This window comes from Botryllus schlosseri, chromosome 15 (assembly GCF_051294905.1).
Source record: "Botryllus schlosseri isolate E-star chromosome 15, Bs_hap1, whole genome shotgun sequence".
Lineage (NCBI taxonomy): Eukaryota > Metazoa > Chordata > Ascidiacea > Stolidobranchia > Styelidae > Botryllus > Botryllus schlosseri.
Window position 1 is genome coordinate 1,849,649 of NC_137250.1, and position 23,766 is coordinate 1,873,414.

The 23,766-nt window shown below is 39.2% G+C and overlaps 2 protein-coding genes across 2 annotated transcripts in view; one reads left to right on the top strand and one right to left on the bottom strand.

Moving 5' to 3' along the window:
* LOC145457021 (uncharacterized) overlaps positions 1–23,766 on the bottom strand; it is a 438,806-nt gene that overhangs the window by 340,414 nt on the left and 74,626 nt on the right. The window lies entirely within an intron of this gene.
* Positions 15,632–23,579, top strand: LOC145457286 (uncharacterized). The gene is made up of 5 exons (XM_080335474.1): positions 15,632–22,167; positions 22,546–22,632; positions 22,805–22,894; positions 22,955–23,018; positions 23,147–23,579. The coding sequence occupies exon 1, from the start codon at positions 17,322–17,324 to the stop codon at positions 19,008–19,010; it is 1,689 nt and encodes a 562-aa protein (XP_080191600.1). The 5' UTR covers positions 15,632–17,321; the 3' UTR covers positions 19,011–22,167; positions 22,546–22,632; positions 22,805–22,894; positions 22,955–23,018; positions 23,147–23,579.

The window sequence follows — 23,766 nt, forward strand, 5'->3', positions numbered from 1 at the left end:
ATAAGCGTCGCGTAATCGGTGTGGGTCGTTTTTCTAAAGGTAAATCATAATATTCATCCAATAGAAAACAATTTTCACTAGCTTGGTAATGAAACCGAGGAGTGGGTCTTCATTCAATATTTTGTTTGTGTCAAATACTTTACAATAACCACACTGGATTGGTTGAGCTTTACATCATCAGGCGGTCATCTGTAAATCAAGGTTACATCATTCTTGTAACTGTATCGTTTACCTAACCGAGTTGTATGCAGAGTTTGATATTTTTGTCATTTAGTGATTGCTGAACACACCACTTCGAAACACGCCGTTGATCTTAATTCTCTTTGTTGTGATAATCAAAGTACATTTGTTTCGAATTCGTAACAACCGACTATGACATGACGAATTTTTTGAAAAGTTTTACTTAGAAGGTTGGTTGCATATCGCGAAAAATAATATACCACTCATATTGATACCGATTCTCACCGAACTCGATTGTGATCAATGTATGGTATATGTGTTTGGGATTCATTTCGGTATGGTTAAACATTCAACCTCGATAGATACGAATTGAAACCCACTCAACTAATGTCATACCAAGTAGTTATTTACAACAACCAAGACACAGAAATTTGTTTTGTCCGTTTCGATTTTTTTTTACTAGAGGTACTCATCACTTCGCTTGATACGATCTAGATTTAAACTTCGTCTATAGTTTTGCTGGATCAGAATAATGTTAGTGTAAACAATTTTCACTCTCTCGGATTATGGACTCAATGTGTTAGCGGGCATTCAAGATTTTGTTGTATCAACTAGTTACTTTGTAGGATACGAATGATCATCCCTACAACTCTTACAAAAGTACGAAGTATATTTAGATCACACAAAGTAATCAACTTTACTCGATATCCTCACACTACGAAACCAAATGTTTGGTTACACTCTACAAACTGTTTTTGATGTCACAAGAACTTTTTTACATGAATGGTCACGCATCTAAATATTCAAATAATCCAACATACAACTATAATACTTACAGAAATATCATAGTTCTTGTAACAAAGTTGTATGTGTACGATGTTTATCGTAAGTCCTACACATTCATGATATCCGGCCGAGTTTGACTTTTAGAAAACATTATACCGACATCTTTCGAAATCAAAACCATGGTCACTGCTTGAGAGACCTACCAACGTCATCGCAGTAATCTTGTTACTTCCACAAAAGAGTATGTATTCGACTCATATTCCACAAATCTAACGCGCAAAACAATTTACTTTGCTAACGAAAAGTGCTGAGTCATCATATGTTTGTCCTCGCACAATACAACTAAAACATACTATCATACAAAATGATCGTTATAGTTTGCACACCAACGATACATCGTACAAGTAACAAGTCTCGAGAATTCAGTTATTGAAAAAACGTGAAAGTGTTTCTACACCAAGTCGTTATGTTGACGAAAGCGTATATTGTGATATCATGATCAATTTGCATTCGTTGATCACAAACTGTCACTACTCTAAATAATTATTTTTCACTCAAACGCAAAACTTATTTGTCACCATTCGTTTTCATCAAGCGCGAGTTCAAGAAACCTGCTACGACATGAATTGTTATTTTTATGTTGAGTAAATAGGTAATAATTAATTTTAGTAACACTCTATCAATGTCATCGAGTTGTGCGAATAGATTTACATGTGGTCTTGTGGTTTTAATCGAAGCATACAGCATGGTCTAATGTAGAACCATCTCTATTGTACAGCAACTCTCTAATCGAAATGCATTAAAATTTGAACAACGATCTTGGTTCGTCACGCAAAAAATATATTTACTGTCGCGACACTCTGATACTCTGCACAAGATGTGTAAATCCTTTTCGCACTCGTAATAATACACTAACGGGATACCGACGTCAAGTAACAACGTTTAACAACATCACTAAACATACGATACCTACCCAAGTAAAAATATCATTTTCACCAAGAGGTCAGCCGTTACCTGTGTACAATTACCATTTGACCTTGGGGGTCTAGCGTTACCCGAGTAACAAAACCGTTTTCATTCGGAAATATATGTTTTCCCTCAACAACAAACGTTTTTCACTTGGAAATATATTTTTTCCCTGGGTAACAATCCTTTTTCACTTGGAAATATATTTTTTCTCTGGGTAACAAACCTTTTTCACTTGGAAATATATTTTTTCTCTTGGTAATAAACCTTTTTCACTTGGAAATATATTTTTCTCTGAGTAACAAACCTTTTTCACTTGGGAATATATTTTTTCTCTAGATAACAAACCATTTTCACTTGGCGGGTCGTCGTTTACCTTAGTAAAAATATCATTTTCCTTTGGAGATCCGGCGTTTACCCAGGGTAACAATACATTTTCTCTTGGCCATCTAGCTTTTCCCAGAGTAACAAAACCATTTTCATTTTGAAATCTGACAAACAAACCTGACAATTTGGTATTTGTTGTATTGACGATAGTTTGAAATAGATTACAACGAACAGTGACGGAAATATACACGGACTACCGGTTTCAGAGTATACCCCCTTCAGTCGTATCACATCAATATCATCGGTTAACCACATACAATATGCTCTTGTACACAGAAATGCATGTTCTGGAAAATTGGACAATAGGCCTCGATAGTTCTGTGATGTCCGGGTTCGTGCTTTGGATTTTCCAGAGTCAAAATGTCTGAATAAAACACCTCCTCGACGATGGTTGGTATGTGGATAACGGTGCTCGGAAAACGGTTGGATTTATGTCACCCATCGCGATAACAATTCCGAGTCGAGTTTTCCCCCGCATGTTTACTATATTGTGTCTTTATTGGTCAATGTATGTCTCGACATTCAGTTTGAAATCGGAAACCCTGATAAAGTATGTAACCGGATCCGGATATCAACTCTGAATCGATAAACCAATGAACAATATTCAAAGTAAACATGTTACATTCCACGAAAAAATACCATCCAGACATACGTCGCGCTTGTTTGCCCACACCAGTATACGCGTAAATGGAGGGGTGTGACATTGCATGCAATGTGTTGGTATACAAACATCGGGGAGTAAGCCTTCGATCCACAGACATTATCATAGCCGGTAATTTTGATGTAGATCGAATGTCATCACACCCGATAACAATACCAATAAGCCACATTGCAATGACTCTGAGTCCGCGCTATTACATCGATATTTCGACACCGTTCACTGATTTATTCGATGGTGTTATCGTGCTGTAACATTACAAGATAGTCATGACCCTATCTGTAGACGGACCACCCAGATTAATTGGATACATCGGTCAATATCCATCGTGTTGTCGACACCGAAGTTTTCTGCTGAGACTACAGCGTTTGATCTAGGTGAAATATCGAAGTACGGTGCTCGAAATGATTGCGATCAGTCTCTCACGGTCAATGGATGTCGCTACTCCCACATAACGACTCCTGATAAATATCGTGCAAATGTCGGACTGATATTGTGATCCAATAAGGTATGTTTCTGTGGAATGAAGACTGCGATTGTACACCACAATAGAACACTACCTCGTGATTTCACACGCAATAATAAAACACACTTTCGTAAGGGTCTAGCTCGTCCGGTGACATTTCGAAACGGTCGTCACCACAAGAGATCGGGGTTGGTCTCGTCATATCGGAGCATTTTGAAACGGTGTCGTCACAAGGCTATTGACGTCGATTCAGTTGGTCATGTCAATCCGTTTTACAAAGTACCGTTTTTCAAGTCCCTGCACCATAGTGTTACGACACAGACAAGATGCGACGGTGGAAATAATAAAACACGGAAGGCACACTTTGGTGTTATTTGACATGGATTTTACACCAGACGAACCTCACATTCGAGCGACGAATTGGAATGACCTTTGTATTATTGACGTCGAAGGGAAAGAAATGTATCGATTTATCGGATTTGTACATATCCAACAAAAATCTGGGTATATGATTGTGCACGGTTCGCATATTCGACTGTGAACGCCCAATTGGTATATGTTGTACAATTCACTTTCACAACCAATGGTAGTCGTGCGAATAACCATGTCAAGGTTCCATGTTTGTGTGTCTGTATGTCATGCTTCAGATTGACTCAGAGTCATTGCAATGTGGCTTATTGGTATGACATTGTTATCGGGTGTGATGACATTCGATCTACATCAAAATTACCGGCTATGATAATGTCTGTGGATCGAAGGCTTACTCCCCGATGTTTGTATACCAACACATTGCATGCAATGTCACACCCCTCCATTTACGCGTATACTGGTGTGGGCAAACAAGCGCGACGTATGTCTGGATGGTATTTTTTCGTGGAATGTAACATGTTTACTTTGAATATTGTTCATTGGTTTATCGATTCAGAGTTGATATCCGGATCCGGTTACATACTTTATCAGGGTTTCCGATTTCAAACTGAATGTCGAGACATACATTGACCAATAAAGACACAATATAGTAAACATGCGGGGGAAAACTCGACTCGGAATTGTTATCGCGATGGGTGACATAAATCCAACCGTTTTCCGAGCACCGTTATCCACATACCAACCATCGTCGAGGAGGTGTTTTATTCAGACATTTTGACTCTGGAAAATCCAAAGCACGAACCCGGACATCACAGAACTATCGAGGCCTATTGTCCAATTTTCCAGAACATGCATTTCTGTGTACAAGAGCATATTGTATGTGGTTAACCGATGATATTGATGTGATACGACTGAAGGGGGTATACTCTGAAACCGGTAGTCCGTGTATATTTCCGTCACTGTTCGTTGTAATCTATTTCAAACTATCGTCAATACAACAAATACCAAATTGTCAGGTGTGTTTGTCAGATTTCAAAATGAAAATGGTTTTGTTACTCTGGGAAAAGCTAGATGGCCAAGAGAATATGTATTGTTACCCTGGGTAAACGCCGGATCTCCAAAGGAAAATGATATTTTTACTAAGGTAAACGACGACCCGCCAAGTGAAAATGGTTTGTTATCCAGAGAAAAAATATATTCTCAAGTGAAAAAGGTTTGTTACTCAGAGAAAAAATATATTTCCAAGTGAAAAAGGTTTATTACCAAGAGAAAAAGTATATTTCCAAGTGAAAAAGGTTTGTTACCCAGAGAAAAAATATATTTCCAAGTGAAAAAGGATTGTTACCCAGGGAAAAAATATATTTCCAGGTGAAAATTGTTTGTTGTTGAGGGAAAACATATATTTCCAAGTGAAAACGGTTTTGTTACTCGGGTAACGCTAGACCCCCAAGGTCAAATGGTAATTGTACACAGGTAACGGCTGACCTCTTGGTGAAAATGATATTTTTACTTGGGTAGGTATCGTATGTTTAGTGATGTTGTTAAACGTTGTTACTTGACGTCGGTATCCCGTTAGTGTATTATTACGAGTGCGAAAAGGATTTACACATCTTGTGCAGAGTATCAGAGTGTCGCGACAGTAAATATATTTTTTGCGTGACGAACCAAGATCGTTGTTCAAATTTTAATGCATTTCGATTAGAGAGTTGCTGTACAATAGAGATGGTTCTACATTAGACCATGCTGTATGCTTCGATTAAAACCACAAGACCACATGTAAATCTATTCGCACAACTCGATGACATTGATAGAGTGTTACTAAAATTAATTATTACCTATTTACTCAACATAAAAATAACAATTCATGTCGTAGCAGGTTTCTTGAACTCGCGCTTGATGAAAACGAATGGTGACAAATATGCTTTTGCGTTTGAGTGAAAAATAATTATTTAAGAGTAGTGACAGTTTGTGATCAACGAATGCAAATTGATCATGATATCACAATATACGCTTTCGTCAACATAACGACTTGGTGTAGAAACACTTTCACGTTTTTTCAATAACTGAATTCTCGAGACTTGTTACTTGTACGATGTATCGTTGGTGTGCAAACTATAACGATCATTTTGTATGATAGTATGTTTTAGTTGTATTGTGCGAGGACAAACATATGATGACTCAGCACTTTTCGTTAGCAAAGTAAATTGTTTTGCGCGTTAGATTTGTGGAATATGAGTCGAATACATACTCTTTTGTGGAAGTAACAAGATTACTGCGATGACGTTGGTAGGTCTCTCAAGCAGTGACCATGGTTTTGATTTCGAAAGATGTCGGTATAATGTTTTCTAAAAGTCAAACTCGGCCGGATATCATGAATGTGTAGGACCTACGATAAACATCGTACACATACAACTTTGTTACAAGAACTATGATATTTCTGTAAGTATTATAGTTGTATGTTGGATTATTTGAATATTTAGATGCGTGACCATTCATGTAAAAAAGTTCTTGTGACATCAAAAGCAGTTTGTAGAGTGTAACCAAACATTTGGTTTCGTAGTGTGAGGATATCGAGTAAAGTTGATTACTTTGTGTGATCTAAATATACTTCGTACTTTTGTAAGAGTTGTAGGGATGATCATTCGTATCCTACAAAGTAACTAGTTGATACAACAAAATCTTGAATGCCCGCTAACACATTGAGTCCATAATCCGAGAGAGTGAAAATTGTTTACACTAACATAATTCTGATCCAGCAAAACTATAGACGAAGTTTAAATCTAGATCGTATTAAGCGAAGTGATGAGTACTCTAGTAAAAAAAAATCGAAACGGACAAAACAAATTTCTGTGTCTTGGTTGTTGTAAATAACTACTTGGTATGACATTAGTTGAGTGAGTTTCAATTCGTATCTATCGAGGTTGAATGTTTAACCATACCGAAATGAATCCAGAACACATATACCATACATTGATCACAATCGAGTTCGGTGAGAATCGGTATCAATATGAGTGGTATATTATTTTTCGCGATATGCAACCAACCTTCTAAGTAAAACTTTTCAAAAAATTCGTCATGTCATAGTCGGTTGTTACGAATTCGAAACAAATGTACTTTGATTATCACAACAAAGAGAATTAAGATAAACGGCGTGTTTCGAAGTGGTGTGTTCAGCAATCACTAAATGACAAAAATATCAAACTCTGCATACAACTCGGTTAGGTAAACGATACAGTTACAAGAATGATGTAACATTGATTTACAGATGACCGCCTGATGATGTAAAGCTCAACCAATCCAGTGTGGTTATTGTAAAGTATTTGACACAAACAAAATATTGAATGAAGACCCACTCCTCGGTTTCATTACCAAGCTAGTGAAAATTGTATTCTATTGAATGAATATTATGATTTACCTTTAGAAAAACGACCCACACCGATTACGCGACGCTTATTCATATCCGTTGAGTGAGTAAAATTTCTTTGGAATCTGGTTTAGTGAGGTAATTGCTAGGGATTCAATCAAATACAAGTAAGGTATTTTAGCGACTAAGTATTGTGATGGCATTTACTTTAGCGAATGACAACGGAAAAAATTCCCGATTTCTTTGGTCGTGAGCGTTCTACAAATATTTCCGGCCTAAGTTTAGCAAGCAACCTACAATATTCTTTTGTTATGATAATGACTTTCGCAAGTTTGGTTTTATGAGTACAATTACTTATTCAAATGATAATTTATGATCACTACTTTGAGCAGCAATACAAATACATTTTGTAGATTTCAGTGTAGTGTCTATTGCGATTTTGTCAATGCTATGAGTTTTGCGTATACTCAAGTCTAGTATAATAAGATGGTCCAGTAAAGATATTCCAAATTGTGTCTGTGTTGATCAAAGTCTTGAAGTGTAAATCTGTAGACTTCGCCATGTCTTGGAGAGTGCGAACGGAATTATGTATTGATCGCACGCTTGAAACGGTACTCGATACCAAAGTGATATTTTCACACTCTGTATAAGTTGTGTAATGTGTATGTTTCAATGCGCTGTCACAAATCCCGACAATAAATCGTATCAATGCCTGGATTCAATAGTAACGACGTGTCTTTGTGATATACCGACTCTACACTTAGTCGTTTCAATTACCCGTTGCGAATCGGGATAATAAAGCATTTTGTATCGGATGTTCAATGTATGAATAATGGGATAACTTTCAATGTAACACCGGTGTTCGATCGTAAGAAAATTAATTCTTAACTACGTTGGTCGGACATTCAAATGTCGTATATTCAAAACACATGTTAATCTCAAGTCGTGCGCCAAGTAGTAATTACTTTAGGTTACAGAATTGTAATGACTTTTACAGTTGAATAAAAATACGAGTTGGCGGACTATGAATACAACCGAACTTGCTATGGATTTTGGATTTTAGTGATTACTCGCGTAGTCTTGTCTACTTTTCATAAGGATACTGTTGAGTTGGTTGGGTAGGTTACAAACGGATTTACCTGACAATGTTTTCGTGGTTGACTCTTTGAATATCGTAAGATGGTAAGATGTCGAGACGTCATACTATTTCCGTACACTCAATTACAACAAAACATAACCCGCATTCAAATAAGCCGTAAGCTACAAGCGGATTTAAAACTTGATGCTGTTTTGTGGTTAACTCAAGTCAGTAGTCATGTTTGTGTTGATTTCGGGAATGATCATGACGAGTTGGTCGGGTAAATTAGGTAATGCGGTAGTAACTATGACCTTACCGAGTTGCTGACATTCAAATATCTTTTACGCTGTAATATACGGATTTAATTGTGATAAATTATTTCTCAGTTGTTGTTCAGACATTCAAATCTCGTATACTCAAAATATAATATGTTCAAGTCAAATCGTATATGCACCGTTTAGTAAATACTTTGTCTTCAGAATAGTAACGACCTTTACAATCGAATAAAAAAAGATCGATCATACGAGTACAACCAGGATGAATTAATTCAAATTTATGAGTTGTAGTGATATAATCAAGTAAGTGAAAACTAGATTTCCCGAGTAGTGATTACTTTGTGTTATAGATTAGTAACGACTTTTACAGTTGAATAAAAATTATCGGGCATGCGAATATCACATGGATGAATTAATTCAAGTTTGCGAGTTGTAGTGATATAACACACTTGTTAATGTTGTGAATAATTCTTTTGAGTATGGTAAGATGTTAAAATGTCTCTTTGACAAACGGAAAGCTGGATCGGGAATAGAGTTGTAAAGCGTTATTAGATCACGCACACTGGACTCTCGCGAAGACGCAGCCGTAACTGATCTGCGATTACTAGAACGTTATCAGGCCATGGCTATGAACTCTGCCATCGGCAAGCATTTGGCTGAGAATGCAACTTGCGCTAAAAACTATTGCGATGAAAGATTTTCTATATTAGGCAGAGGCCGCACTAATTTCCATCTGTCTGCACTGGAATCGACTTATATTAAAATCCACCGACCGCGCTTGTGTCAGCAGAAGGAATTTTTAGTGAATCTGAAAATGGCCACTAGCTGCGCTCGCGGTTTGCCTGTATTTCATGTTGTTTGTTTCTATGACGTCATAATTGGTTGTATGCAATGTAGCTAGATGCATGTTTTTGAAATTCTTCATTTGCTGACGATTGCCCTTGAAAAGTGTCAGCTCGAAAAGCTTCGGGTTTTAATATATTTTCATTATGAATATATTATTAAAATGTATATTAAAGTTGTAATGTTACATTACTTGTTTCAAATCAATGTGTGTATAATATCGAAACGGGACTGTGGGGAAGTTGCTAGTCATGTTTGTCAATCCTATTTCAATGCGCACTACGCCAAAGTCGAAATAATCGGTTTCGGATTAGGATTTTACAATTATTTCACACCTTTTTGAATAAGCGTCAACTTCACAGAGGATTAGGGTTGGGTCAGAAATAAGTGAAAATTTGTCGATTTTCGAATCACCGGCTACGCCGGCTCTATGGTAAACTAATTACTAAAGTAACACCATGCGACTGATTCCTAGATTTAGCAAACTATTTCACACTGACTGGTCTAGTGTAATAATCGATAGTAGCACACGACTGCACGGAAACAATTCAGCGCGCAGGTCATTCGAAATATAGGTCGCACGCACTGCTTAATCCTTTTGCAAGCCACGTTTCCGTTTGTGCGGTTATTGTTGGTGACTCGTACATATTCAACACCACGCGAGAGATGGCTGAAAGTGCGAATCACGACCGCACCCATAAGAAGACATGGCGAATCACCAACACAACCTATACGCGAAAGCACGACATGCGAAAGTACGACGTGCGAGAGATGTCTATACCGAAAGGGCGATTCACGACCGCACCCATAAGACACAATAGCCGCATGCGACCGCACCCATAAGAACACATGGCGAGTCACCACAGATCCCGTAAGAATACATGACGGACACATTTATCGTCGTTAGCATGTCGCCGCACGTATACCAAAAACATTAGCATGTCACCACGAGTTTCACGTTAGCATGTCGCCGCACGTATACCTAAAAACATTAGCATACCACCACAAGTTTTCACGTTAGCATGCCGCCGGAGCCTATACCCGAAAACGTTAGCATGCGACCGATCCCTATCTCTGTAACGCTATCATGCGACCGAGAGGGGGGGTCGAAAAGGTTAGCATGCCACCCCCGGTTTCGCGTTAGCATGCGACCCCGCCCATAAGAGCCCCATAGCCGCTCACGACCCCCGCCATAAGAAATAAGAGCCGCTCACCACCCCCGCCATAAGACGAAAACGTTAGCATGCCACCCCCGCCATAAGACGAAAACGTTAGCATGCCACCCCCGGTTTCTCGTTAGCATGCGACCCCGCCCATAAGAGCCCCTGCCACATCACGAGCGATCTATATAACTACTAACGCCGACGGATGTACTCGCCTAGCAAAGGGCCCAGACCCTGAGTTTGACGAACTGGAGATTCGTGAAAACGCGGAGATCGTTCAAGCCATCCGATGGCTTACCGTTAATTCGCAATGAAATTCGCGACGCAACTCTGAAGGATATGAAACTAGTAAAACTATCTGTCACTTATTGTAACTGCAATCCAAAGACGCACACTGATGATTTTTCTTGGTTTTCGACTCGCAAACATTCGCTTTCTCTGCACGAAGACATACTCATGCTCAATATTAATGGTTTTCAGCCCGTAGTAATTCCGCAGTCACTTCGCTCGCGATTCTTTTCATGGTTGCACGAAGGACATTGGGGTATCTCGAAAATGAAGCAGATGGCTCGACTTTATATCGCATGGCCTTCCATTAATCGCGACATTGAAAATCTCGTTTTAAGAGTTGCGACGCTTGCCGTCAGGTAATGAAAGCGCCTGATCGTCAGTATCGCGAATGGCCCAAAACCTCTGGAAGCTTTGAACGAATTCACTTGGATTTCACGGGTCCAATAATCAATAAAATGTTTCTTGTCCAATAAACAATAAAATGTTTCTTGTCATCGTCGATGCGCATTCGAAATATCCTTTCGTTAAAGTAATGAATTTCCGTTTTACCAAAACCTTGTGTGTACGCTTTGAGGGAAGTCTTTTCTATCGAAGGCTTGCCCATAACAATTTTCACAGATGTCGGGCCGCTATTCATATAGAATGAATTCAATACGTTTTGTTCAAATTTGGCACCAGTCATACCGTATATCACTGTCTTTACACCCTGCCTCAAACGGGGAAGCGGAGCGTTTCGTCCAGACTTTAAAAGCTGGATTGATAAAAAATTGCGACGGGGAAATAGATCTCAACAACGCGCTCCAAATACTTCTCGCCACGTACCGATGTGCACCGCACCCGGGCATAGACTGGAATACACCTGCTGAGATTTTACATGCGCAATTTGTTAAGTTTGTGCTCGCCCTTCGATGAAACGAAACCTGCTACGCCTAGACAATCAGTCACTCATTTCGAGATTGGCTCCTCGGTTTACGCTCGCTGGCGTGGTGACGGAAATAATGGGACGCGTGATGTACATTGTCAAAACAGATCATGGGTATTGGAGGAGGCACAAAAACCAACTCCAACCGCGTTTGATTTTTACTGATAATAATACAGCCACACAGGAAGTTGCTCAGCCTCTACGGTCACAAAAACCAGCTACAACCACGCTTGATTTCCACTGATAATAATACAGCCACACAGGAAGTTGCTCAGCCTCAACGGTCACAAAACTAACTCCAACCACGCTTGATTTATCACTGGTAATAATACAGCCACACAGGAAGTTGCTCGGCCTCAACAGTCACAATCTGAGCAACCATAGGTCAAGAATAGGGCACAACGTCCTGCAAGTAGTCCTGCTCGAACGTCGGGCAGACGTTATCCGATCCGGTTAGAACAGGGAAGCAAACTGATCTCTATCGGCCAACGTGAAGTACCTTGTACCCTTTAACTTACAGGGGAGAACTGTTATGTTCGTGCATTTCGCGTTGGTATCGTTTGTCTCTTATTTGTCTAGGATTAGTAATTACCGCCAATCATTTCCTCGTGTGTCGTGCTTTGTATTTATACCCTGTGTTCTGTTGTCTACTGGTCTTTCGTTCAGCTGAGTTATTCTGCTATATAATATACTGATTTCATATTGCAACCTCGTCGTATGAGTTATTGTTCAAATAAGATAAAAAACATAACAATACGGATGATCAAGAACATAACAATAGAGATAACGTGGAAGTGATGTTCGCGAACATTCATGGGTTAAGGATAAGCATCTGCATAAAAGTTCAGTATCATCGCGGCCCGTAAACCTGGGGAATATCAGTTAGGAACAAGGTGAAATTTTTGTCCTATAAATCAAATGAATGTAAGAGAGATATCAAGGTAGTTGGGTTGCTTACCGCTATTTAAAGAGCTTCTTCTAAGTACAGAACTTCAACATACAATTGAATAGTATATTCATATTGAAATGAACCCGAATATTTTCGGCAGACACTCGTTGGGGTAATCGTCAGCAACTAGTAAAGAATTGGAAAGAACATTGTATATCAACAATTGTATCTCGAAATATGACATCACAAGCATCTCAAATAAGAGAGCGTTGAATGGACTATTTTAAGATGGTACACGAACTTTTTTTGTGGACCAAGCTTGGGCTGATGTATTTTGATAAGGTTCGACTCCAAGGCACACAGATGAAAGTGTGAGCGACCCGTCCCGATGACGCGAAAACAGTCGTCTCGATAATTTTTCGTAGAGGCCGGATTATCCAACAGATGTTTGCCAATGGCAGAATTTATTGCATTTGAACGCTCAGCTAAAGATCAAATTCACTTCAAACATATTTATCGGTATGGTAAGCTTATTGTCACAAATTACAATGCAATAGAAGAATCCGATGAAAATACGATTAAATGGGAAATTTTTGTGTTCGATATGCGGAAAAGAATAAATTATGCAGCATAGTTTCGTTCCGCCGATCTAACTTTCTTTTATATTTCTCACATTCTCGTGGTTCCAGTACAGTATTAAAACATTCAATACAGGCTGTTAGTATTAAATGTAACCTGGTTTGAATAAAATAATAAATAAAAAAGTCCAAATTCAGTGATATCTTGAAAAATACAGAAACGAATCCATGGTTGGAATGACTCGAGTCATGACTCGATTCGAGTCACGATTTTCTGATGACCCGACTTGACTCGAGTCATTTTCTCAAAATAAGGAAATGACTCGACTCGAGTCAATCTGTAAATTGACTCGAACTGGACTGGAGTCATTGCTCATGACTCGAAACATGTCATATGACTCGAGTCTCAGACAGCCAAGACCGACATTTGATTGTAACTTCGGAGAATAGTAAGGTAACCGCACTATTGGTAATTCATCTATTCCTACCGGTACTTGAAAATGCTACCAGAAACTGCTAAAAGAGAGGAAGATTAATTAGTATATTATAAATGCGAACCATTCGATATCACTAAACAGAGTTATATAGAGGTTTTTTAACAAGACTTTAACAGGAAACTGGGCATTCAACACAATGTCTTGGACTCGGACTCGAGTCATAATACCATGACTCGGACTCGACCCTCTGCTCAATGACTTTGATTCGGACTTAACTCGGCGGTCAATTGAAAATGACTCGAGTCAAAACTATAAAAGTGAGATTGACTTTTACCTCGGGGCCCTGTGACTTGGTTACAACCCTGCGAGCATATGCCGGCGTTAGACGAATGGCTTCACCAATTTGTCGGTGAAATGTTTTGCCTCGTATAGCCAGACACTGAAGATATCGCTATATTTCAATTACATACCCACAATTCGGACTGCGCTTGGTTCTCAATTGAAATATACCAAATTTTGCTGGTTCTAAGTTTAATTTTTTGTTCCGAAGTATTAACTATAAACGGCGCATTTGCACGCAGCCTTTACATTTCTATGCAATTCGTCTCATTTATAAGGACGTCGTAAGACATGTTCTTGTTGTCCGCAGCTATAGATAGGTGTACCGAAGTTACGGCATGTTCAAAATATACGATGACAATGCCGGTGTGGTAATGTTGCTCTACGTCCTCTGATGTTAAAGACGATTGGTTTTCAATCTTTTTTCGAATTTTCAGTAATCAATGTTTCACGTTACAGCCGCACATTGGATTCATGTTAAAATAAACGCTATTCCCGAAATAATGATTTTATCTGACTAAATCTTTTTAGTGATGGAAGCGACGAAAACACATCTTTACCAGCTGCAAATTCAGGGTATCGAAGTTGTTTTCGAACCGATATTAGGATGCGTGGAGGGGAATCATGTCATCTGAGCGAAAAATACTTTTGTGACGGACAACCAATGTGTGCTGCAGGTATTATTGTTGATGAATGTTACTTGTGATTTTCAGGAAGTGAACAAAGATACGCTTTGGAGTACTGAACTTCATGACACGTTTGGATATGACTTCCTATTTAGCGATACTGATTGTTGTTAAACATAGTTATTTGAATGCTCGCATGATTGTTGAGGGTATCCCCTGAAGAGTGTCAGCCGAAAAGCTTTGGGAGTAAATATGGATTATTGGATTTCGTGAGATAAAACACAGTATCCTTTATTTTGGGCCACCGGGATCAGAAGAGGATGGATAATCTGGTTATGTTAATATGACAGGGACAAAACATTTGGTCCGGGTCTTGCAGTTTCTACACCTGGGTTTAACGCTGGAGTCAGCGGAATAGTTTTAAGGGGTCCGTGAAACGCCAACTGATATCTGACAACAATATATGATGTTATCTAAAATTAAAGATGGCATTGTAAAAACATTTTGACATCATTAATTTTTCTTCGAAATTCACCTCATTCAAACAGCGACTAAAATATTACTACAAAAATTACCATGTCAGCTCATAGATATCAGTGATGTCTGCGTCATCGCTTTTTCACCCGTAGAGGAATTCGTCTCCTCATCTTTCTTTGTCATTCCAATCTCTCGGTTCGGTCGATGTAGAGCAGGAGTTCTCGACACGCGGCCCACAAAGGCTTATTTTGCGGCCCGCATAATCTTAATTATGAAAGCAATTACTAATGATTCGGTATTGTTACATATTAAATTAGCTCAGTGGCTCTCAAACTTCTTTAGACACGCCTATACCTTTTTGACAGTGAAAAATGTTGCGCTCGCCTTTTCTTCATATCACAAAATGCCAGTGGCGGCTCGTCCTATAGGGCAACTGGGGCATTGCCCCACCTAAAATTCTGTTCAATAACACGCACAGCAATCTATATATACCGAAATCACAGCGAAAAATCGTATTCTTCTTGTCTTTTCGCTTGTAAATGCCCATATATAGCGAAGTCTCTGCGAAAAATCGAATTCTCTCCTGTGTTTTCGCTTTGCGAATGCCTAGCCGGGGCATGCCCCGGTAGCGCTCATAACAAGCTTTCATTGTCTATTCTCTCAAAGCCGCGCACAATAAAGAAACGGTGATTTACTCTCTCCTATTCATAAAATTACCGAGCAACCGGGGCACAATAGGTCTGTGCCCCTAAGGTGTGATGTAACAATCGTATCTATATCTGAACTCGGTTACCGTCATATGCGTTTGGTCGACCTTGCTGGTATAGGTCGATTTTGATGGTGTTTCACACCATGAAATCTCTTGAAACTTGGTATGTCATGTCGTGATGGTGGTATTTAACACTGCCCCAAGTTTCGGGGTTTCTACTTAAAGTTTGGGGGAGTAATTTCGTGTCCGAAGTTGAGTGTGTGCTGATCCGTCAAGTATCGCAAACAGATTTTACTGAAAAGCCGGTATTGGTATCCATTGATTTTGACGATGTTCAATACTGAGATCGGTTATGACATTTGGCACGGTAAGTCCAGGGATATCTAGAACTAGTTCTAGATATCCCTGGGTAAGTCTTAATGTTAGTATCGAACGCTGTACCAAGTTTTAAGTTTGTCACTGAACTATGTTAGTGGTAATTTCGTTTCCTAAGTCGAGTGAGAGCTGACTCGTCATTTATCGCTAACAGATTTTACGCAAAGCCGGTATTGGTCTCTATTGATTTTAACGATGCTCCTTACCTAGATCTGTCATAAGCTTTTGCACGGTATGTCTTGATTTTAGTATCGAACGCTGTGCCAAGTCTCAAGGTTGACACTCAATGATTAGGGCATAAGTAATTTCGTTACTAAGGTCGAGTATGGTAGAGATGTGCTCTGATCTGACACTTTAGCCTACAACGCATTGCGGATTTCTCGCAAAAGCCGGTGTATCTGTGGTAACGTTAACTGTGTTCCATACTGAGATAGGTGATGAGATGATGATATCATTCTCAGTTTGCATTCAAATATTTACTTTGATATTATATTCTCCAATGTCAATTTCATCGTGAAATTGTGGCCTTCAAGCCATTTGCTTACAGCCCCCTGTCAAGCGCGACAGCCATTTCGTTTTCGATGACGGCTAACAGCTGATCACTTGATCAGCCTATTCCTCAGTAAATTTTACGCAAAATTCGGTCTGTTCGCATTAATTTTGACAGTGTACCATACCGAAAAGGGCCATGAGGCTACTTCTCGATGATGTCATGTAACAGTGTACTAAGTTTGTGGATTTTATCCACGTATTTATTCCGTAGTATATTTTCCCAAGGCGATTTCGCAGCAGACCTATAGACAGTAATAAAGCCGTATGTGTCGTGTTACAGTCTCCAGTTTCAAGGCCAAAATCTCCTATGCTGTACCGAGACCGAATTTCCGAGGCTGCTATTCTTATAGTTCTTCAGAATGATGTTTTGGATTCAATATGACAGGCCCAATGTATGAGATAACAATTGCGTATGTGTCCGAACTCGTTGACCTTTCCAATTAGGCTTACGCAATCTCTCGAGTTATAGTCATTTGAATTCCATTTCTGCAGATAATTAGTCAGGTCTAGTGCAAACATGAACCGTGTTGAATCTTTGTTCAACACGGTTCATCACGGTTTATCCTGAACAAACGGGATTACATACTCAAAATGGAAGCAATCTTGGGTGACGAATCAAAATTCAAGACACTTGGTCCCGCTGCTGAATTCGATAACATCGCGAAGATCGAAAGACGGATACAACGCCGACTATTCAGCCTCAAGAAAAACGGCTCCATAACACCTGAAGTCTACGCCTCAATCAGACCGGTTGGGGCACAGAGGCCACGTATGTACGGACTGCCGAAAACTCGTAAAACCAACGTGCCCGTTCGACCAATTCTTTCTATGATTGGATCGGCGCAGCACAAGCTCGCGAAGTGGCTTATCGGTATTTTGGAGCCAGTGCGTTCCATGTATGATTCGCATTGCGTCGCTGATTCGTTTACATTCGCGCACGAGATGAAAACAACCGACCTTCCAAACTCGAATATGTTTCTCGGTTCATATGATATCGTTAGCCTCTTCACGAACGTGCCGCTGAAGGAGACCATTGATATCTGTGCGGACGCGCTATATGGTGGTGGTGATTTAGCACCACCTTCCTTCTCGCGTAAAGTGTTCGTTGAACTTCTTAATACGGCTACTTGCTCTGTTGAGTTTAGTTTTAACGATACCATCTACATGCAAACCAACGGTGTAGCTATGGGTAGCCCTCCTGGCCCGATTTTAGCCAATATATTTGTGGGATTCCATGAAAACAGACTTTTCGCGGCAGATGAAACCAAGCCTCCATTCATGTACCGTCGCTATGTCGACGACACTTTCGTTATCTGTCAAAATCAGACGGAGTTCGATGACTTTTTTGATAACTTGAATTCTCTACACTCGTCTTTAAAATTCACATTTGAAAAAGAGCGTGCTAACTCGTTACCATTCTTAGACGTTCTAGTGGAAAAACGGGGTATTAGCTTTGTCACTTCGATTTACCGGAAGCCAACGTTTACAGGGCATTATATACGCTGGAATTCTTTTAGCCCGAATCGCCGTAAACTAAATTTGATTGGTACGTTGGTGCACAGAGCCTTGATGATTTGTTCGGAGGAAAAATTAAACGCGGAGCTAGAATATATCCGCAAAATTCTAATGGATAACGGGTACCCCGAACACATCATCAAGAGTTCTGTTGACAGAAAACTCAGGAATTTCAATCCCAACAAATCACAAAACACGAACACACGGTCTGAGGAAAATGTATATATACATTTACCGTGGGTGGGCCCCATCTCTTCCCGGTTTGAAAAGCAATTGATTTCTGCTGTAAATCGTTGTTACGATAACGTAAAAACTAATGTTGTGTTTACCACCAAACAATTGCTTCCCGCAACGCGCAAAGATGTTCTTCCTGCTTCTCAACAAAGCAATATAGTCTATGATTTCAAGTGCCACTGTGATTGTCGGTACGTGGGAAGAACAACTCAGCGCTTGCAGGAACGCATCAAACAACATGTTCCGAGCGTTATTAGATCACGCACACTGGACTCTCGCGAAGACGCAGCCGTAACTGATCTGCGATTACTAGAACGTAATCAGGCCATGGCTATGAACTCTGCCATCGGCAAGCATTTGGCTGAGAATGCAACTTGCGCTAAAAACTATTGCGATGAAAGATTTTCTATATTAGGCAGAGGCCGCACTAATTTCCATCTGTCTGCACTGGAATCGACTTATATTAAAATCCACCGACCGCGCTTGTGTCAGCAGAAGGAATTTTTAGTGAATCTGAAAATTGGCCACTAGCTGCGCTCGCGGTTTGCCTGTATTTCATGTTGTTTGTTTCTATGACGTCATAATTGGTTGTATGCAATGTAGCTAGATGCATGTTTTTGAAATTCTTCATTTGCTGACGATTGCCCTTGAAAAGTGTCAGCTCGAAAAGCTTCGGGTTTTAATATATTTTCATTATGAATATATTATTAAAATGTATATTAAAGTTCTGTACCCCAAAGAGTCTCTTCAAATCTTTGTTCCGTACGCCGTTTACGCAGTCACCACACTTCAAGTCACAGCTCATCGGCAGACCCCTCGTGGCACATACGTTAAAATCACTGTTGTCGGTAAATTCATGTTACCGTACCATCATCAAGTTACTTGTTTACGTTGGAAAACGCCATTGTGACGTCATGCTGATAAAAAGTCGCTTGCAGCCCTTGCCCCACCACCCGATATTGTCACGAGCCGCCACTGCAAAATGCAACCAAATTGATAGAAATCCCAACGGAGAGTTTCATGACATGGAAGGTTATGACTGTTGAGTGTTGATGAGTGAATTCTCAATTATGAAATTCGAACTATAAACAGAGCAATCACTAAGAATTGGAGATGAATGATGAGACCACGAAAAATAATATGCAGTTGAATGCAGTTTTGCACCCTTCTCCATCTGCTTTCACGCTCAGTTTGAGAACCACTGATTTAGCTACTTCGTTCTCTTATCGCACTGTAGCCTACCTGTTTAGTTTATTGACTATACTAGGGCAAAATTTTGCAACTTTTGCAACTTCTTTTACAGCTTCCGGTAGCTTTCTAAATACTCAGAAGTTATGTAGAATGGTGTTTTAGGCTGTTTGGAGGACGAGTGTCAGCCGAAAATATTCGGGTTCATTTCAATATGAACATACTATTCAATTGTATATTGACGTTCTGTACCTCCAAGAAGCTCTTCTAGGAATCCTATAGTGCAATATTTCTACATTTTTTCAGACAACTTTTCTCAACTTTTTAGATTTTTCATGTAGATTTTTGCAAGATATTTTTCATGCATCTAACTTTTTACTGGATATATTTAGCATTATATGTAAATAGATCGCTTGATTATTTCACTGTCGTTTCAATTTGAGGTCCTTTTTGTTTTGACGTGAATTCAGGCTAGACCGCCGAAAATTATATTTTGGATACGGATCGATTTGACTATCTCATACCCTCATCATTTCATGGAACTTGTAGTGTAAATGTCGAAAAATAAATGCAACTTTTTACTTCAACTTTTGTGAAAAATAAATGCAACGTTCGTCGGATTTGATTGCAACAAAAACTTGCCCTATTGATTGCTCATTATTTGATGTGTTCCGGTTTCTTGATATGCTAGAGATTAGATTGTTATTGTTTTGATAATAATCGGTATTCGTCTGAACTCATGCTCAAGAGATCCCGCTGAATAGTGCACTTTTAAAGAGTGTGTCACTGGTTTGAACAAACAATAACGAGGGAAATGAAATTGAACGACAAAAACTATATTTGTAACTCCGCGTGGAACAATGAATTTGTTTTCTCAGATATAAATGGAAAACCGATGTTTTTTGTTTGCTGAATAACAATTGTCGTAAGGAATCGCAGAAGATTAAAATTATACCACGACATTGTCATCTGGAGGTAAAAATACATATTCATCTGATCTCAGAAAAAACGTTCCTAGATAGGTGGCCAGCCCAGCAATTCATATTTCGGAGTATCGTTAAAATGGGCTTGGAGGTCACAGAATCCACGTTCTAAATTTCTTGGAATATAGCTGTAGCCGACAAATGTGGTAAGGAAGAAGTGATTTTGATAAATCTGGGCGCATGAGAGTCTGAGAGGTGACATCTAAAACAGAGAGTTTTGTTCTCTGGTGGAAGGGTTTGAAGGTGCATATACTTGCTAACGAATGCAATACACGTTCCATGTTTAGTTTGCGCCACTACCGGAAGAATGACATAGTATCACACAAAAAAAACAGCAACTACGAACTTCCAAACGCTGTCCATTAATGCTTTAGGGTGGATTGCACGGATGTTAATTAATTCCTAATCGCCGATTAAACGTCAGTAATCGGCTGGCTTCCGTGGCACAGATGCCGATCTGCCACTAATCGGTGAATTTTAATCAGCCAAATGTTATCCGATGAGCGAGGTATCTAGAAAGTTAATCGGCTGTGTGCTTCGCGTTGACTGCGGTCTGGCCTGGCTACAGGTACACTAGTATTTGGTATTGAGATGGTGTTAACTGGATGCTCTGACGTGCAGTTGCGGTATTAGCTGAAAACATTGTACTCAGACACTACTACAACTGTTGGCGCTTATTATGGGCGTGGGCCTACCACAGCCGATAGTACCTTATGCTATGATTATCGGTATGTCATTTTTTACAGACTGTACTGTTCACTGTACAGAATTCGATAGTATACTTTGGAAATAAAATACGAGGACGGAAAATTACAACAGACAGGAAAAGTTTAGAATAATTGAATTGATAGGAGACTATATTGAAACCGAAGAAGACAAAAAGACTGACGGCAAAACAAAAAGATGCGGCCTGAGATGTAATCAGTAAGAAATATGCAGCTATGAATACTGGTCCTGCGCGTGCAGCTACAGCCGTACAACTGGCCAAATCCCGAATATATTGAAAAATTTGAAAAGAAAAACAAAAAAGTTATATGCATCACGACACGTCGAACGGGCCAAAACTGGCCCACCTCCAGTTGACGAGCTCCTTGGAAAAGGTTTTCGATAGGTAATTTTACTGACAATTCTTTAAAATTCGCAGTAGGAGATGTATTGTTTCCATCTGTGTTTATCGTGACTCTCTGCGTGTTTCATACTCGCGTTTTAATGCTCGTTTTGAACTGAATAGACAAATTTTGATGATCATGAGAAACATGGAGTTATTGTCTTTTTATAATTCCCAACAAACTAACCATATCCAGAGACTGCTGCACGTCATCAGCTATACGAAAACGACCCATGGGGAACACTGCTCGGCAAATTCCTAATCTGAACCGCTCCTTGATCAATCTGCAATTGATTTTTATAGCACTGGTATATTTATTATCACTTTTCAAACCTTATTCCATCTCAAATTGAATGTTTGAAACATCGGTATGACTACGATTGCGTATTCGATAGTCACACGAACAATGGTGAGTTCATTTAGGACATAAACATTTTTAATATGTTACAACCAACGACAGAGGAACTTGCATCCAATTTTAACTTGCAACAGTCTGGCTTTGCTACTATGCAGGTGCCTGAGCAGTATCGTTGGCCATATTATTGTTAGGCTTGCAACTTGACTTGAAGATTTGACTTCGAGTCAGGATTTCTCATACTGTATGTCATATTGAAGCAGTGACTCGAGTCAAATCCATTCATCCTATTCCAACTCGAGTCAAGTCATGATTTTAGTCATCCATCCTTCCTATGTTTCGCGAGGTTAAGATAAACCGTGAAAAAATAATTTGAAAGTAACTTTTCTAATGTATTTCTAACTAAAATTTTTAAATAAAATGTTTATTCAGATGCATATTCCGAAGATTCAGTTTGCACCTTCATCATCGATGAGGATGAGAACACAGAGGCTGGTTCTTCATGTCACAACAGCGATGGTAAGTTGAGGTACTAATTTGAAATCCATATGAATCGTGTTGGTACTAACATAGCCACACGAATACTTCAAATGGAACATTGCGGGTTGTTTTGATTGATATTAACATTGCTCTATTGAATTTGAACTCTATTGAATCAATACAACTGTTGGTTACCATAGTTTTCTTGCAGCAAATGAAATTGCTGCCCTTTTCGTTGTTGATGGCGATGTGACGCTTCCTTCAATTTCCTCGACAGACTTCAGGATGGAACACCAGAATGGTAAGTGTTAGCATACAATGATGGTGATGCAACCCACAGTTTATTCATTACTACATTCAGATATGCAAGATGAAACAGACAACACAAAAAGCTCAACGCCAATTGTCTCGAAAAAGAGAGCCAGGTGTGTTTATGAAAAAAATTCATATTTTAACTATAATGTTGGTGATCAAAATGTGGTGTTCAGAAATGAGTGTCCTGGAAATGGCAATGGAGCAGCATGATATCAGAATGAAATATTTTGAATTACAGATGCATGTCAAGTACCAGAAACTGGAAATGGAAAAAGAACTGCAAAATTGAGAAAATAAAGCAACGAATCGAAATAGCACAAAAACCAGACTGGGACAACTAGTTAATTGGCTGTATAATTAGAATAGTAAGTGCAAAATGCCAGTAATATAATTCCAACTTAATTTCTGGTTTTGCTGAAAATTCTACAGTAGAACTCTACAATACTAAGCGAGCTGTGCAGATTCAATTACCAAATTTTCACATATTCAGTAATCCCTATTCTAATTTAATTGAAAAATAACTACTGTGTCTATAATTCTATTCTAATTTGGAAAAATATGCAACCATAATTATCATTATAGTCTAATTTTGAAAAGCTGATTTTCTAGTTGTCCAATTCTGACTACAGCATAGGCTACTGGATCTCGTAATAAAAATAATTGACGAGGAATTGAATGTGTGGTTATTGGTGTTCAAACACGAGATGAAATACTCAAGACATTCCAGAGAAGTGATTTTGAACAATCTGTCTGCGCTGAAGTCGTGCTCGGTTGTCCCGTCATGTTATCGGTGTCGCTAACCTCCAGGGTATATTCCAATGGATTTGCTCTGTCTTTGACCAATCTTCTTGGCACTGT

Bases quoted from the DNA above. Each gene is read 5' to 3' on its own strand.
- LOC145457286 (XM_080335474.1), top strand. From the start codon at position 17,322: ATGGAAGCAATCTTGGGTGACGAATCAAAATTCAAGACACTTGGTCCC.